At 43.2% G+C, this 15,281-nt stretch overlaps 1 protein-coding gene across 1 annotated transcript in view; it reads right to left on the bottom strand.

Moving 5' to 3' along the window:
- Positions 1 to 15,281, bottom strand: part of cacna1g (calcium channel, voltage-dependent, T type, alpha 1G subunit) — a 242,460-nt gene that overhangs the window by 54,208 nt on the left and 172,971 nt on the right. Inside the window, exons 21-24 of the mRNA XM_078279988.1 lie at positions 10,899 to 11,025; positions 10,379 to 10,504; positions 9,741 to 9,830; positions 8,351 to 8,543 (exon numbers count right to left, since the gene is read on the bottom strand). Coding sequence (XP_078136114.1) covers positions 8,351 to 8,543; positions 9,741 to 9,830; positions 10,379 to 10,504; positions 10,899 to 11,025 — 536 coding nt within the window. The remainder of the gene's footprint in view (positions 1 to 8,350; positions 8,544 to 9,740; positions 9,831 to 10,378; positions 10,505 to 10,898; positions 11,026 to 15,281) is intronic.

Below are 15,281 nucleotides of genomic sequence, written 5' to 3'. Positions count from 1 at the left end.
ATTATGACCGGAAGGCTTAGACATGAAGGGGGAGAGAGAAGGGAATGACATGCAGCAAAGGGGTCGAGGATTGAGCCTCTGTATATGGGCGCACCCTCTGCCAGATGAGCTACCCAGGCGCCCAATAACGTGTCTTTTTGTAATCTACTGTGTATCTATGTGTGTTTATTGGAAAGTAATGACCTACATTTTCGGTACATACTGTATGTGCCTGCACATTGTGTCAATGACAATAACATTGAATTGAAGTTTGTTGCACGCACGTGATGACGCCATCACGTTACGTGACGTCCTTTGCACTCTGCTCACAAAAATGAGCATATCTCAAAAACTAAAAATGTTACCTAGTTTAAAGCTATAGTGTGTTGTTTCTATCTGAAAGCTGTAGCAGAGAGAGAAGTATGAATGTCAGGTTGTTGGTTTCAGGACCCTCCCTAATCGACTTCAGAAAGGTTTTGGGGAAAGGGTTTCGGGAGCTTTTTAAGCAGTTGTGATTGTGTAAGCTGTACTAGCCACGTTAGCCATGCTAGTGGCGTGGCTCCAGAGAAAGGTTTTGTCTGTCTGTTGGCTGGTCAGTTAGCCATTCAACGATTGGATGGATTGTCCAAGTCAGTTCTCTTGCTTTTGACTCAAGTCCAAGTTTCAAATCCTGGTGTGATTTCATGTGTCTCTAATCTGTTCACGACTACAGTTACGGTTACACTTTGATCCAACTTGTCAGTGAGTGTGTTTGTGTAACTACCACCTCTCCCCTCCACCCCCGTGTGTCTCTCTGCCTTCGTCCATCCTCAGTCAAAATCATAATGCGCCTCCTCCATCATCTCCTCTCCTCTCTTTGTCCCTGTCCTCCTTCTAGCCTCTCGAAAAAGCTGCTCCAGTGCAGTGCAAGCTAAAGATAAGAGTCCACACACACACACACACACACACACACACACACACACACACACACACACACACACAAACGCATGTGTTGACCATCCTAACACAAATACACTAGTAACACACTGTGTGGATGCTGTATTTTATGCGCGTGTTTTGTGTTCTTTGCACGTCTTTAAAAATATCAAAATACTGCAAGCACTCGTGAAATGCCGCATAGGATCAACAAAGGGGTGTAGGGGTCCTGCTCGCCTCTCAGACAGCCATCCAGACTGAGAGGAGAGGGGGATTCGGGGATGAGAGCTGCTCCTGCATATTTTACAACCTATTTTCTGAAACCATCTGCCCCCTGACACACTCACACACACACACACACACACACACACACACACACACACACAAATCCAATCTAGCACGGTCAAGTACCTTCCAGGAATGTGCCCCTAGTTAACAGACATTGCTCCTGGCAATACAGTATGTATGTATGTGCAAACAAAGACAAAACCACAAGCACACACACATAAACATTGCAGAGTTAGGGTGGGGGTCGTCATTATCTAACACCCCTGTCATACTAATAACTTAACCAGATTGCCAAACCAGTCAAAGTGGTTAGACAGACCTGGGATGAACTTAATGCCCAACAAGAGCCAACCGCTGTTACCAAAGCTGCTGTGGTCTCGCTTAATAACAACATGTACCACTGTGACCTTTACACAGTGGGGTGTAGTGGAGATACATTCATGAGCCAGAGCCTTCACTCTATTCTCTCTACTACTTTGCAACGGTCTTTTGTACAGAAATAGAAATCAGAATTGAGTATTCGACAAGGCCGTGTAATAACAACGGATAACGCCCAGTCGATTGGCTGATAACACTCGAAGCGGGTGGCTTATAACCGAAGTAGAGATTTTGACCAGATGATGGAGCTAGAAGAAAAGTAAAGGGAGCACCAAAGTTATTAGGATTCAACCTGAGGGTGTCTCTCGGACTAACAACTACGGTAAGATATGTAGGTAAAGGTTGAGCCGGTAGAGTAAACTGTAATGGATGTTTTTCGCTACCAACTAGGAAACTTTCTGATCATCTGACTGCTTGTGATTCTTGCCTGTCTGACTTGCTATGTAAAACTATCAACATTACCAATAGGAATGATGGCCAAAGCTGTAATAATAGGGCCCAAGTTTTGATAACTCAAAAGAATCATCCTTTAAACTTGACCAACTTGTGCTTCTCTCTCATGTGTCACAGTAGATCAGAGCCAGAGAGATTAGAGAGCTTGATCAGTTTGGACAAGTGGTCCCATCTTGCATGAAACAAATTCTCTCTCTTGCGAACATTCTTTAATAACATCCTCTATTAAAGGTCACTGGCCGCCATTAAAGGGCACTGAACTCATGGTATCCTACTGGTTCACATATGAACTAGAAATAGATTGTTTTCTACCAAAGTAACTATCTTAGCCCTCTTTCTAAGCCTTTTAAGAGCCAAAGATGTGGCAATTGCAGCTGGAAAAAACTATTTGTAGTTAGATACTCTAACAGAGTGTGTTGCAGTTAGGTCTGCACAATATATCTGGGTTTTTTTTCTGCGATATCAACTGTCGCCATATACACAGGCTGCAACATATCGCGAAAGACACTCAGAGATTTTTGGTGTGAGAAACTATCAGTAGAAAACTGCACTTTAAAATTCAATGTTTAATTCCTTCAATAAAAAAAAAAAGTACAGAATACTGAAAGCAGCAGAAATGCAGAACTGAGTACACTTTAATATTTGTTTATTAATCACAAGTAATATCGCTAGCACAATATTCAAAGTTATCGCATATTTCCTTCAAATCCTAATAGATAGCTTTCTATCAAAGAAACTATCCAAAACAAGCTATTTGGAGCCAAACCTGTGGAGATTGAAGCTCGAAAAACTAGTTAGATCCTCTAACAGAGTTTGTTTCAGTTTAATGAACTGGGATCCCATTTACATATTTTGGCATTGGATGTCTTAAATTAAGCTTTTAAGTCGAGCACTGACTCGATGGGAATATAACAGAATGCTCTTGATTGAATTCCTGTGGTTCAGTGCCCTTTAATGGCGGCCAGTGACCTTTAATAGAGGATGTTATTAAAGAATGTTAGCAAGAGAGAGAATTTGTTTCATGCAAGATGGGACCACTTGTCCAAACTGATCAAGCTCTCTAATCTCTCTGGCTCTGATCTACTGTGACACATGAGAGAGAAGCACAAGTTGGTCAAGTTTAAAGGATGATTCTTTTGAGTTATCAAAACTTGGGCCCTATTATTACAGCTTTGGCCCCCATTCCTATTGGTAAAATTGGTAGTTTTACTTAGCTAAGTCAGACAGGCAAGAATCACAAGCAGCCGGATGATCAGAAAGGTTCCAAACTTACTGGATAGAGAAAACGAAGGCAACATGTTGTAAAACGTCCATTACAGTTGACACCTCACTCAACTTTGACCTACATAACTTACGGTAGTTGTTAGTCCGAGAGCCACCCCCATGGTTGAATCCTAATAACTTTGGTGATCCCTTCACTATTCATCTAGCCAAGCTGGCAGCATGGTGGCCCAATGTTTAGCACTGTGGCCTCACAGCAAGAAGGTTCTGGGTTCAAATCCCGGTCATTCCGGGCCTTTCTGTGTGGAGTTTGTATGTTCTCCCTAGAGCTTAGATCTGGCCCAAAAAAAATCGAGCCCATGCACATTGTGTCTGAGACCGGCCCGACACATTAACTGGAATTATGAGCCCGATTTCAACCCAACACTTTTTTAATACGTGGACCGTTATAACTGACGTTCTCAACTACAATTCAGAGTTATTGGAACTCAACGCATTTCTCTGTGAGGGCCTGCTTCGCCCTCATGCTTGGAGAAGTAACAAAAGAGGACGTTGAAGGCTGACTATCATCTTTTCTGCCACGGCGAGCCTGCTTCATGTGTCCGTTCATCGTCCAAGTCCCCGTTTTATTTGCTGTCATAGGCGAGCAGCGTGCTGCACTCAGCCTAACGCACTGGACAAAGCCAACACATGTTGTCACTGCCCACGTCTTGTTTAAAATGGTTCCATACCTCCGACTTTCCTCCAAACTTGCTCAAAGGTAATTCTCCTGTTTTCCTTTTTTTCTTTCCATCCTCAAGCTCCATGTTGCACTTAAGCTACACAATAGGCCTACAGCACAGCAGCCCCGGTGTGATGTGTGTGAGAGGAGGAGACTCCGCGCATGACACGTGCTGCATTTTGTAACTGTAGTCAAACTTGTGTAACTTTTTGGACACATGTGTTACTTTGGCCTAAATATAGCCTATATAGATAATATTTCTGATTATGGCATAGCTTTCTCCCCACCCAATTAGGCTAATAAAGTAATGATTAAAAAAAAACACAAATGCTTGATCAAGGGCCTGGCCTGAGGATAGTGGCGGAAAATAACGGCTCGGTCTTGGGCAGAGAATCTAAACTCTAGTTCTCCCCACGTTTGCGTGGGTGTCCTCCGGGTGCTCTGGTTTCCCCCACCATCAAAAAACATATACTTGGTTCTCCAGTCAGTGCCCTTGATCAAGGCACTGGCTCACATCTGGAGTTGGTTCCCGGGCGCTGTAAATGGCTGCCCACTGCTCCCATGAGGGATGGGTTAAATACAGAGAATGAATTTCGCTCTATGTATATGTATGTGGCAATAAAGTACCTTTACCTTTACCTTTTTATCGAGCCCCATCATCTAGTCAAAAATTCTACTTTGGTTATAAACCACCCGCTTCGAATGTTATCAGCCAATCGACTGGGCGTTATCCGTTGTTATTACATGGCCTTGTTAAATACTCGATTCTGATTGGTCAATCACGCCATTCTACGGTCTGTTATTTCTGTACAAAAGACTGTTGCGAAGTAGACTCTGGAGGACCATTTTTAAATCAATAAAATCTGGCTCATACCGCTGATCAGCGGATGATAAAGGGAGAGAGAGGGTGGAGGAAATGCATAGTGCTAACAGCTCTAATAGCGACAACAGTACAAACAGAGCATTAGTTAGATCCATGTTTAGCTCGCTTGCCAGGGCGACCTGGCTACCGCGGGAGAGCCATGCTCATCATAGGGATGGGGGGAGAAAAAAATCGATACAGCATAGTATGACGATTGTCCTTGGCAATACTGTATTGATACACCCACGCCAAGTATCTTTTATTTTATATGTGTTGGTCAATTTGCCTGCTCGACAATCCTGTTTTGCAGCAATACAACTTAAGCGAGATGAACAAACAGAGAAATGTATCTTTTTAGATTGGAAAAATTGGAAAGTTGGAAAAAAGGTAATAAATTGCAATATATCGCAGAATACTGCAATATATATAAAATCGCAATAATAACATATCATGACATAAGTATTGTGAAGATATCATATCATGGGGCCTCTGGAGATTGACTCCAGAGGCCAGACTGGTAAAGTAAACCATCCCGACCGGGAAGAAGGCGTTATCAGCCGGTAACCTGTATGAGTAGCCCTGTAATAAGCAGGATAATGTTACATTACAGTTCATTCAGCTGTCACTTTCATCCAAAGCGACTTACAATTGCTATATATATGTGTGTGTGTGTCAGACTTTGCACGCCTCTGAAGCAACTAGGAGTTAAGTGTTTTGCTCAGGGACACATTGGTTGATGTGTTACAGTGGGAATTGAACCCAGGTCTCCCACACCAAAGGAATGTGTCATAGCCACTGCGCCACCACCACCCATTGTAAGTTTTAAGCCAAAACCAAGCTGCATGCGGAAGCGCCGCGAATGACCAAGATGCGCCATGTTATTCAATGTGTCAGCCCGCACGCAATCGTTTTGGCTTCTCCTCTATTTCTACCGCGAGTGAATGTGTCAAGCCAGGTAGGTAATCACATACAGGAAGGCCACAGTGCAGCCGGATACTTTACAAAATAATACTAATTTCAAAATAAAACACCTAGGTTCATTGTGATTTGGGCTGTCTTGGGCTGTCTCGTCAGTTGTGTCTATAGTGAGACAGGAGATCAGGGACACGGAGAGAGAGACGGACGGACAGAGTCGGCAGTGTGTAGGGCCTTTTACTCCTTCCTTTCCTCATCCTTTACTTATAACCGCCTTGTCACACTTCGTAGATCTCAACAGTTACTTTTCTGAGCACAATATTTTCACCAACAGAAAAAAGACGTCTATCACAATGAAAATAAGGCCAACGATGTTATAAACAGTAATTCTTCTTTTAATGTGTCCTGAAAGAATGATGTAACTACAGTGCCCTTGGTTTGTGAATCAAAAAACTACGCTCTGGAATCCTTTACCTATAAACAAGTCCAATATTTTTTTGCACCCCAGTAGCCTTTCCCTGTCACACCACAGCCCTTTCTCATCGTGTCCCTGCCAACCTAACTAGATAATAGTCTTCTTCTGATGCGGTGGTTGTGCAGCGAGCGGTGCTTTGGACTGTGGATGGAATCGCAGACGGTGTGGAGGAGCTGTGAAAGACAAAGCCACGACAGAGAAAACAGGTAACAGCATGTCCAGCATATTGAGAGCTGATGGGAGGGAGGCAGGGGGGTGGGGACGCGGGATGGAGCCCTACCTCCCGTGATCACTGAACTTAGAACCTTAGCCACCATGGTAGGGTGGTCGTGGTCGGTGGTGGTGGGTTTGAAGGGACACACAGAACATGCTGGAAACTCTGTACCTTTCAATGTGCCTTCAGAGAGGGCCCAACTCACCCCAGGAACCAATAAATCTAGAGGAATGAGACTGTGTTAGTCAGGGAGAAGCAGACGACAGAAAGGAAGGAAGGTAGGAGGAATAAGAGTTTTAAACAGGAGAGAGTCAAAGAGAGAGAAAGAGGGAAAGAGGGATGGAGTAAGGCCAGAAGGAAGCGATGGAAGATAAAGCTGGTTCATGTTCCTACATTTTTTGTTTGTTTTGTCTTTCCAGTAATTCTGAGTCCATTTCTTTTGTCGTTTTGTAACAATCAGGAGGCCGTTGACTCTCAAACCAAAGCAGACATATACTTTCGAGTAGCACCAGTAAGCTGTCTCTTTCTATAAGCAACCTTGCCTTTCTGCGTTGCTGTTTTGCTAATAAACCAACGTCTAGCCATTTTTCCTCCCTAAAACAGCACTGTGTATGAAAAAAGAAAAAAAGGTTTCCTGGCCAAAAAAATACCGAGCCAGGAAACAAAAGAACACGGCTTTTAAGAAACGGGATAAAGCAAAAACAGGGAAACAAACTTAAAAATAGAAAAGGTTTTGTGTGCTTTCATGAAAAAGGCCCTGTTGTGTTATAAAGTGTACGTGTGTTAGACTGTGCAAGGGTCTGGGAGAGTTTCTCGATTGGTCGGACACCCTTGGCAAGACGCCTCCTGAAAAAAGAAAGATCAATTTCCATCTGTATTTCTCAAGAGACGGAGGGAAACATTCCTATCGTCGAAATAAAATGACCATGTCATATAGATATAGGGATTTTTTTTTTTGTGTCCACTGCTTCTTGCAGAAATTTAATAATGAAAGTGCCTTTACATTAAGTGCGTAAAATACTGTAAGTATAGGCACTAAATTCACAAAAAGTCTAATGGTTTGCATGTAGGAGGCAGTGGAAAGAATAAATATATATATATATATATATAAAAAAAAAAAAAAAATCAAACCAAGCAGTTTGTCACCAACTCCTATACAGCCGGAGGGGAGGGGGACCGGGCAAGGATTTAGCGCTAACTCCTACAAATCGCACCCAAAGTGATCTCAGGTCTTAGCTACAAGGAAAACTAAGGGACAACTCTTCATTTTCTTTCAGATTTGAGCCTATCCCTGCCCCTGCGGCTGTACTAAACCACATGCAGAAGAGGGGAAGGGAGGGGGGCCGTCTTCGCTTTCGTCTAGGACGATTAAATGATCAACGACTCCCCCCTCCCTCTAGCTCTGTATAGCCGCCACCATGCAAGCCCCGTCTGTCAGCACTCGCTGGGCATGCTCCAAAGGGGGCCATCCCAAGCACGGTGTCTACGGTAGACCAGGCAAGGTAAGGTAAGGGAGGAGGGAAGGTAAGGGGCTAACACCAACGGTCAGCTGTCCTTGCTCTGCAAACCGGCCGATAATGGAAGCTTTTCTTAACGTCCAACTGGATCAAATCGATACTGGAGTTGAAGAAGAGCCTCCACAGTCCGTGTCAGAGTCTGCCGAGCCAGAACAGGAGACCATCGGACTGTAACAGAAACTAGCCTGAGGGCCTACAAGGAAAACGGAAAAGGGAAGGATCTACCGCAGAGTAGCAACTGTAGTTGGTACTAGCTCACTAATTGCGTTCTTCCGGATTCGGCCAAACCAAATGAAAAAGCCAAAAAAAAAAAAAAAAAAAGAACAAAAAATAAAAAAAGGCTCAAGCTCAAATCAAGCAGGACTCAGAAAGATGTGGAAAGACTACCGACCAGCCAGCTCCTTCTCCTTACTCCGTCTCTTTTTCTCCATGCGTTTCAGTCTCTTCTCCTCCCTGATCTTGGCCTCTTCGGCCTCCTGGTGGCGCCGGCACTTGTGGAAGTTCTCCACCACGACGCCCACGAACATGTTGAGCACAAAGAAGGCCACGATCAGCAGGAAGGAGATGAAGTAGAGCAGCATCCATGGGTTGTAGTTCATTATCGGCTGAAAACACACACAGGGTACAGAGGATTACGTAGACATTTACAGTAGAAGACTTTCTTTGATTTCTAACCTATAAGTGACTAAATGTGGCTAAATATTTTTCAGTGGATGGCCAAAAAAAATGATTTGTTGCAATTACATTATGACATCATGTATAATTTGTTTACAGCCAGTGTCAAAATGACTTGACTTAACGATACATGGGTCACGATTCAATATATTGCAATATATTCGATACTGTGCGTAAAGTATAATTTTAGAAAAACTAATATTTAAAAAAAGACATGATGTTCATAAAAGTCAAAGAAGTTTACTTTAGGTAAACAATTCAGTACACAGAAAATGAAACTGCCAGTTTGGGATTGTGATTCCCAGGTTCTTAGTGAGCTAATTGTTATATGCTAAAGTAGGCTATATGCTAAAGTTCAGCCATAGCTACATTGTTAGCTTCTAGCAAACATTCAGGCACTGCTAGGCACTGTAGACACTAGTGGTGTGTCTCAGCATAGCCATCTAGCGTTGGGGGTTTGAACACAACATAAACGTGAACCACTGTCTTTATTTTTTAACGTAAAAAAATAAAAAATAAAATTGATATTTCCTTTTTGAAAATCGATACAGTATTGCAAAATCGTGATACTCAAGTGTATCGAGTTTTTCTTACAACCCTAATATACAATACAGGAAATTAAGTCGTTGATGCTCAAAACGTCCCTGGGGGAGGACACCCAGACCCCCCCACTATAATATGCTTCAGATAAACCAGTAGCAAGAACTTGTGTCTGCCTGTGCTTCGAGGGAATTATAGTGAACAAAATTATTAACGCAACACTTTTGTTTTTGCCCCCATTTTTCATGAACTGAACTGACTTTTTCTACGTACACAAAAGGCCTATTTCTCTCAAATATTGTTCGCAAATCTGTCTAAGTCTGTGTAAGTGAGCACTTCTCCTTTGCCGAGACAATCCATCCACCTCCCAGGTGTGACATATCAAGATGCTGATTAGACAGCGTGATTATTGCACAGGTGTTCCTTAGGCTGGCCACAATAAAAGGCCACTCTAATATGTGCGTGAAAAATGAAAAATGGGGGCAAAAACAAAAGTGTTGTGTTTATAATTTTGTTCAGTGTATATCATATCTTTGATGATATATTTTTACATGTGTGTTTCCGCGTGAGGGTATGAATATATTTACCTGTTGATCGACTCCTACAGCATCTAGTCCGTCGTACATAATATCCACCCAGCCGTCTTTGGACGCCAGAACAAACAGAGACATCAAGGCCTGAGACAGAGAGGTGGAACAAGGGGTGATATAGAAATACATTTGACACTAAAAGGCCCGCAAAAATGTCATGTTAAAGCTTTAGTGCGTAACGTTTTGATATTAATGAACGTCCGTTACATTCAAGCCGTTGCCAAATGAGTTGCTACAAAGCTAATTAAGACTATCAGCTCCACACAACTCTCTCTGTATTTCTCAGTATGACTATTTTCAGAAGATTGTGGCATCCGGGCACTTTCCCGCGCAGAAACTCGTGTGAAGATAATGACCTCTTCTGAAGAGTCCATCATGTGTTTTGAATCCTCCGTGTCCTCCTTGGCTACTAGCAACTGCGTGGAGGAGGGGGGTGTGGGGGGTGTTGGGGGGGTGGTGGTGGTGCGCAATCACGGAAGGCTTGTATCACGTGGACGCGCCAACAGTTTTCTCATCATTACTTAGAATTCCTCATGGAGGCGGCAGAAACTACGCACCATAGCTTTAAAGCAGCTCAACAAAGACTTGTTTGTTGCATTTATTGATCAGAAATCGGGACCTTCCTGAGGCCTCACCTGTCCCAGGTTGTCAAAGTTGTACTTGTGTCTGACCCATTTGTTGTTGGCCTGCAAACAGCTTGACTTGTTGGTGATGTTCTTTACATCGTCTCCCACGCAAACAAAGAACTTCCCCTTGAAGAGCTGCGAAGAAAAAACACAGACTTGCCCTTTATTTTACAGTGAACCTCGACAGAAAACTCATTCATCAAACTCAGTGATTCTGCTGTGGTAAGTTTGGTTTCAGAAATGTCTCCTATATAGTATACTTCCACAGGATTCATACAATTAAATTGGCACGCTTATTTCCAGTGGTGGAATGTAACTAAGTACATTTACTCAAGTACTGTACTTAAGTACACATTTGAAGTACTTGTAATTTACTTGAGTCTTTTCTTTTCATGCCACTTTCTACTTCTACTCCGCCACATTTCTGAGAGAAATATTGTACTTTTTAATCTAAAGATGTCATCTGACATGTTTTTCTCATTGTTTCTGTCCGTATATCCTCCCCTCTCTCCTCACCCTCCCCTCTCACCTGTACTCCCAGGATGCCAAAGATAATGAAGAAGGCGCAGCAGATGACCACGATGTTGCCGATGGGCTTCAGCGACGACATCAGAGTCTCCACCACCAGCTTCAGCCCCGGGGCTCTGCTGATCACACTGAAACACAGCAGATAACAGGACATGTAAACGTTTGTGTGCTGCCTGGATGTGTATGTGTCACAGATGCTCACAAGTCTCTGAGCTAGAGTCCGAGTCAAGTCTCAAGTCTTTGAGCTAGAGTCCACATATTTTGCATTCGGTGCTTCTTTGGTTTGGGCCTTGTATGAAGTTTGGTCTCAAGTCAAGTCTCAAGTCACTGTGTGTACGACTTAAGTGTATCTCGAGCCCGAGGCTCAAACACGAGTCCCCATCTCTGATATACTGTATGTGCTTGTGCAGGGAACTCTGAGGTCACTTACAATACAGCTCATACCAGATGGAGAAGGGATGCCTGCAGCGTTCCAACCTCCCCCCTCCAATCCCCAGGCCCTCACCCTGTCAGCGCACACACACACACTTATACACACTTTCTTTGTATCTTGATTTCCCTTGTTTACTGCAGTCAGTAACCCCTTTTCTCATTTTTCTTTCTTTACAGAATTTTTAAAGCCAAAACACTTGTTGGCTTAAAGACAACTTTGATTCACTCCTGCTCTTTTTCTCTATTTAACTCCTCTTTTCTGCCTCGTTCATTTCTGCCGTCAAGGAAACAGACACATCTAATTAAGCCAATGGACTGATGAGGATGTTTGATTAGCATGGCACCCGGCACAGCAATGCACTGCAGCTGAGCTTCTCCAACAGAGTGAAACACACACACACACACACACACAGACACACAACGCAAAACCTGCCGATGCGCACACACCCATCTGCATAGGCTTTCATGCAGAAAACACAGATGTACATGCATGAGCACACAGATGCAACAGCGCATGCACACACACACACACGCACGCACGCACGCACGCATGCACGCACGCACGCACGCACACACACCAAAGCCAATATGACTTGATAGATGGAAAAGGCCTAAAGATGAAAAACAATGCTACACAGGCTGTCAAGGTGATAATCTACTCTGCCTTTGCCTGTTAGTCTTTGTCTGCCTTGTATGTTTTTCCCCTGAGCAGACATGTTGAGTGAAGGAAAAGTCAATAGTACATTAAGAAAAGACATGAGATAATAAAAGGCCAGGGCCGACCGAGGCCACTGATCAATAGCCCTGATCAGAGAATAACGAGCCGATGGCTACACCTCATCCCTTTGCACTTTTATATTCTATTGAAACCCATGCTGGGGTGCAGTACCACTGGGGAGCTATGGAGGGTACTAGTGTTCAAGAGCTGCATCTTCATGCGTCTGCTTTTAGGACTGATGCAGCTGTGCTGGTATGAGAACACATTTCCATTGGATTCCTCAGCAAGGGCAGGCATCGGAGTCCAGTTTTAGTGTTTTTGTCATGAGACGAGTTCACCCGTCTATTTAAGCGATTGTGACATCTCTTTAGAGTGAAATAGAGATGCAAAACACGGCAATGATCAGTTGCAGCTGTTTATTGAATCCATCTTTTTGCTATCTCATTCTAGCTAATTATGATGTTTCCCAGGTGTTTTCATTATTTGTTCAATGGAATACGTGTTTGCTCCTGATCTCAGTTAATCAACTTGTCATCCTTCCATTAGTGTGCACGTCATCCCTCGTGTTTAATCGACCCCACACTGGTCCAACAGAGGCTCCCAAGTCATTCCTACCACATGCAATAACATGTTTGGTAACACTTTACTTGAAGGTATCTACATAAGAGTGACATGACACTGTCATGAACAGGTGACACTGTCATGAACACATGAACCCTAACCCTAACCATAACTTGTCATGACAAAAAAACGAATGACACTTACTGACAAGAGTGTTATGTCATTAATGTTTATGACTTGTGGACAGTTCATGACAGTGTCATGTCACTCTTATGTAAATATCTCAATCTTAACCAAATGTTTTAATACTTACACACTGAGATAAGCTAAGACTCATATACATCACAATACTGAACTATAGTGCAACTTGCACAAACATAGGTTTGTTTACATCTTTTATAAATACTATTTAAGTAGGTTGTGCATTTTTATTCACCACTTGTATATACAATTGTACATTCGTTTCCTGTGTATATTTTTGGAATAGTGGTTCTCGTAGTCTATCCTATTTATTAGTTCTTGTATATTCTGTATGTCTGTGAGTGTCTTCTATTTGCTGCTGTAGCAGTGACGTTTCTCACTTTAATCTAATCCAATCTAATATAATGTCTCTCTAAACAATTAAGATTTTACAAAGTTACAAAAAGAAAGAAGAACTAGCTTGAGAAGAGAATGAATATAAGTGCAACATGTTGGGGAAGTCAGTGAGTTTGCAGAGTCAATCGAGGACAGAAACTAGGGATTGACCAATAATCGGCCTGGCTGATTATCTGGGCCGCTATTTGGCAATTGGCAGATTAACTGTATCAATGTTTTATTTTACCGACAGATAAAGTTAATTATTGAAAACTGCGATACTTGCGACTTGCATAAAAACTATAAGCATGTTTAGACTTCAGGATGCTATTTTTGTATTGATTTCTTTTTTTTTGACTTTGTATAATGTTTAATGTTTTAGTTTTATTACATACTTGCCTGAAGCATTTAAACTAACTTTCGTGCTGGAGTTTGTAACATTCCAAAATGTTACTTTTGACTAAAATATTTTAATTTTCACAGTAAATGCATATCGGTTCCAAATGTCCCTTATCGGTTACATCAACTACAAATAATCGGTATTGATATCGGCCCTGATGAACCAGTATAGGTCGAACCCTAACAGAAACACATGGTTTACAGCTCAGTCCGTCGGATCACTAGCTTGGTCCTACCAGACTCTGGTACATTTCATTGGTCCAGAGAGTCTGGCCTCTCTCCATTGCCAAGTGTTAACTTCCTTGAAGGCGGGTACTCTGTTGAAGTTCAAAACTATTGGATCTTCCCAGAGCCACTCTGGATCTGCCATAAGCAATCGCCAACGTTTGGTCGTGACGTCGGCTTAGCATCGCTAGCGTTCGCCTTAGCCAACTCCTTCATCACTAACGGAGCGAGCTGGAAAATCAAACTTTTCCCAAACCCCGTGGGGAGGAGGGCCACAACATCACGGCCACCAACAAAACTCAGCAAAGATTGTTCTTGCTCGGGCTTTAACTTCTGGATATTTGGCAGCGTTGCCACAACGGACCGAATGGCTTCGCTCGCGTCTCTCTCCGCCGCCGTTACTGAACTACAACTCAAACGTCATCGTCCTCAGCCACTCCCTCTGTTCGCTGAACCGCGAATATACCGCAAACCCAGACGACGTACTGAAGGAAAATGAAAATTGAGCTGAAGTACGTAGGAGGGCGGAGCCAGGCTATCGGATCACAGGCTAACCTCTCTACCTCTTTACATCATGTTCTTCTTTAAAGCTCTACTCTGACAAATATGCTGAAGTAAAAAGGCGTATTAAGGAGGGGAACGAAGGAGAGACAAGCATCTAATTGGAAGTCAATGCACTCCAATGATGCGCTTCGTGAAGGACAAACACTGCGATAGGCTCCTCTCCATAAAGTATATTTGCATATGACACGGAGAAAAAAAAGGAGGATTAGGAGGAGCTGGATGGAGGGAGCCCGAGGGAGAAAAGTTAGTCCTCGCTTCTTCTAATGTACCTCTCTGCATAATTTCAAAGTGCTTTTGCAGCGTGTCCTTGTTTTGTGTGCTGTACATAGGAACGGGAAGGAGTCTGCCGCAACGCACAACACCTGCCCACGTGCACCACCCGTCTCTCTCCTCCACCAGCATGCCGCTCGCACCGGGGCAGGAGAACAACAAGTCGGGAAATAAGCGGCAGGCGTGTTCCCACAGTGCAAACACTAGGTGTAATTAAGAGACACAGGGAGATAGAAATAGGGGACAGAGGGAGGAGAGCAGGGCTGGTAGGTAGCAGGGATACAGAGGGAATAAAAAATGAGGCAGGTGTTATTTTCTGAATTTTTTTTGTCGAAACTTTCTTTCTCGCTCCACATTGCTGTGTACATTTCTCTCCACTTTCTCAACCAGCAGCTGTATTTCTTCTCCAGCTGTCACACACTACCACTCAATGTTCTTGCAACCCGACGGTAAATGAGCGGCGTGCTAATGTAAACTGTAAGCCAATGAGTTCAGGTGTCACACAAACATAATCTAAACATCTTGAAGAATGGTAATTCTTCTCATGACTTAATTGGCCATCGTCAGCACTGTTACATAGGAGGAATGATGGTCAAACAGCGTGCGCCTGATGGTGTTTTAAGCCCCTACCGTCGACTT

The sequence above is a fragment of the Sander vitreus genome, chromosome 21 (genome assembly GCF_031162955.1).
Source record: "Sander vitreus isolate 19-12246 chromosome 21, sanVit1, whole genome shotgun sequence".
Taxonomy (NCBI): domain Eukaryota; kingdom Metazoa; phylum Chordata; class Actinopteri; order Perciformes; family Percidae; genus Sander; species Sander vitreus.
This window is presented reverse-complemented; position numbering and strand designations above follow the sequence as displayed.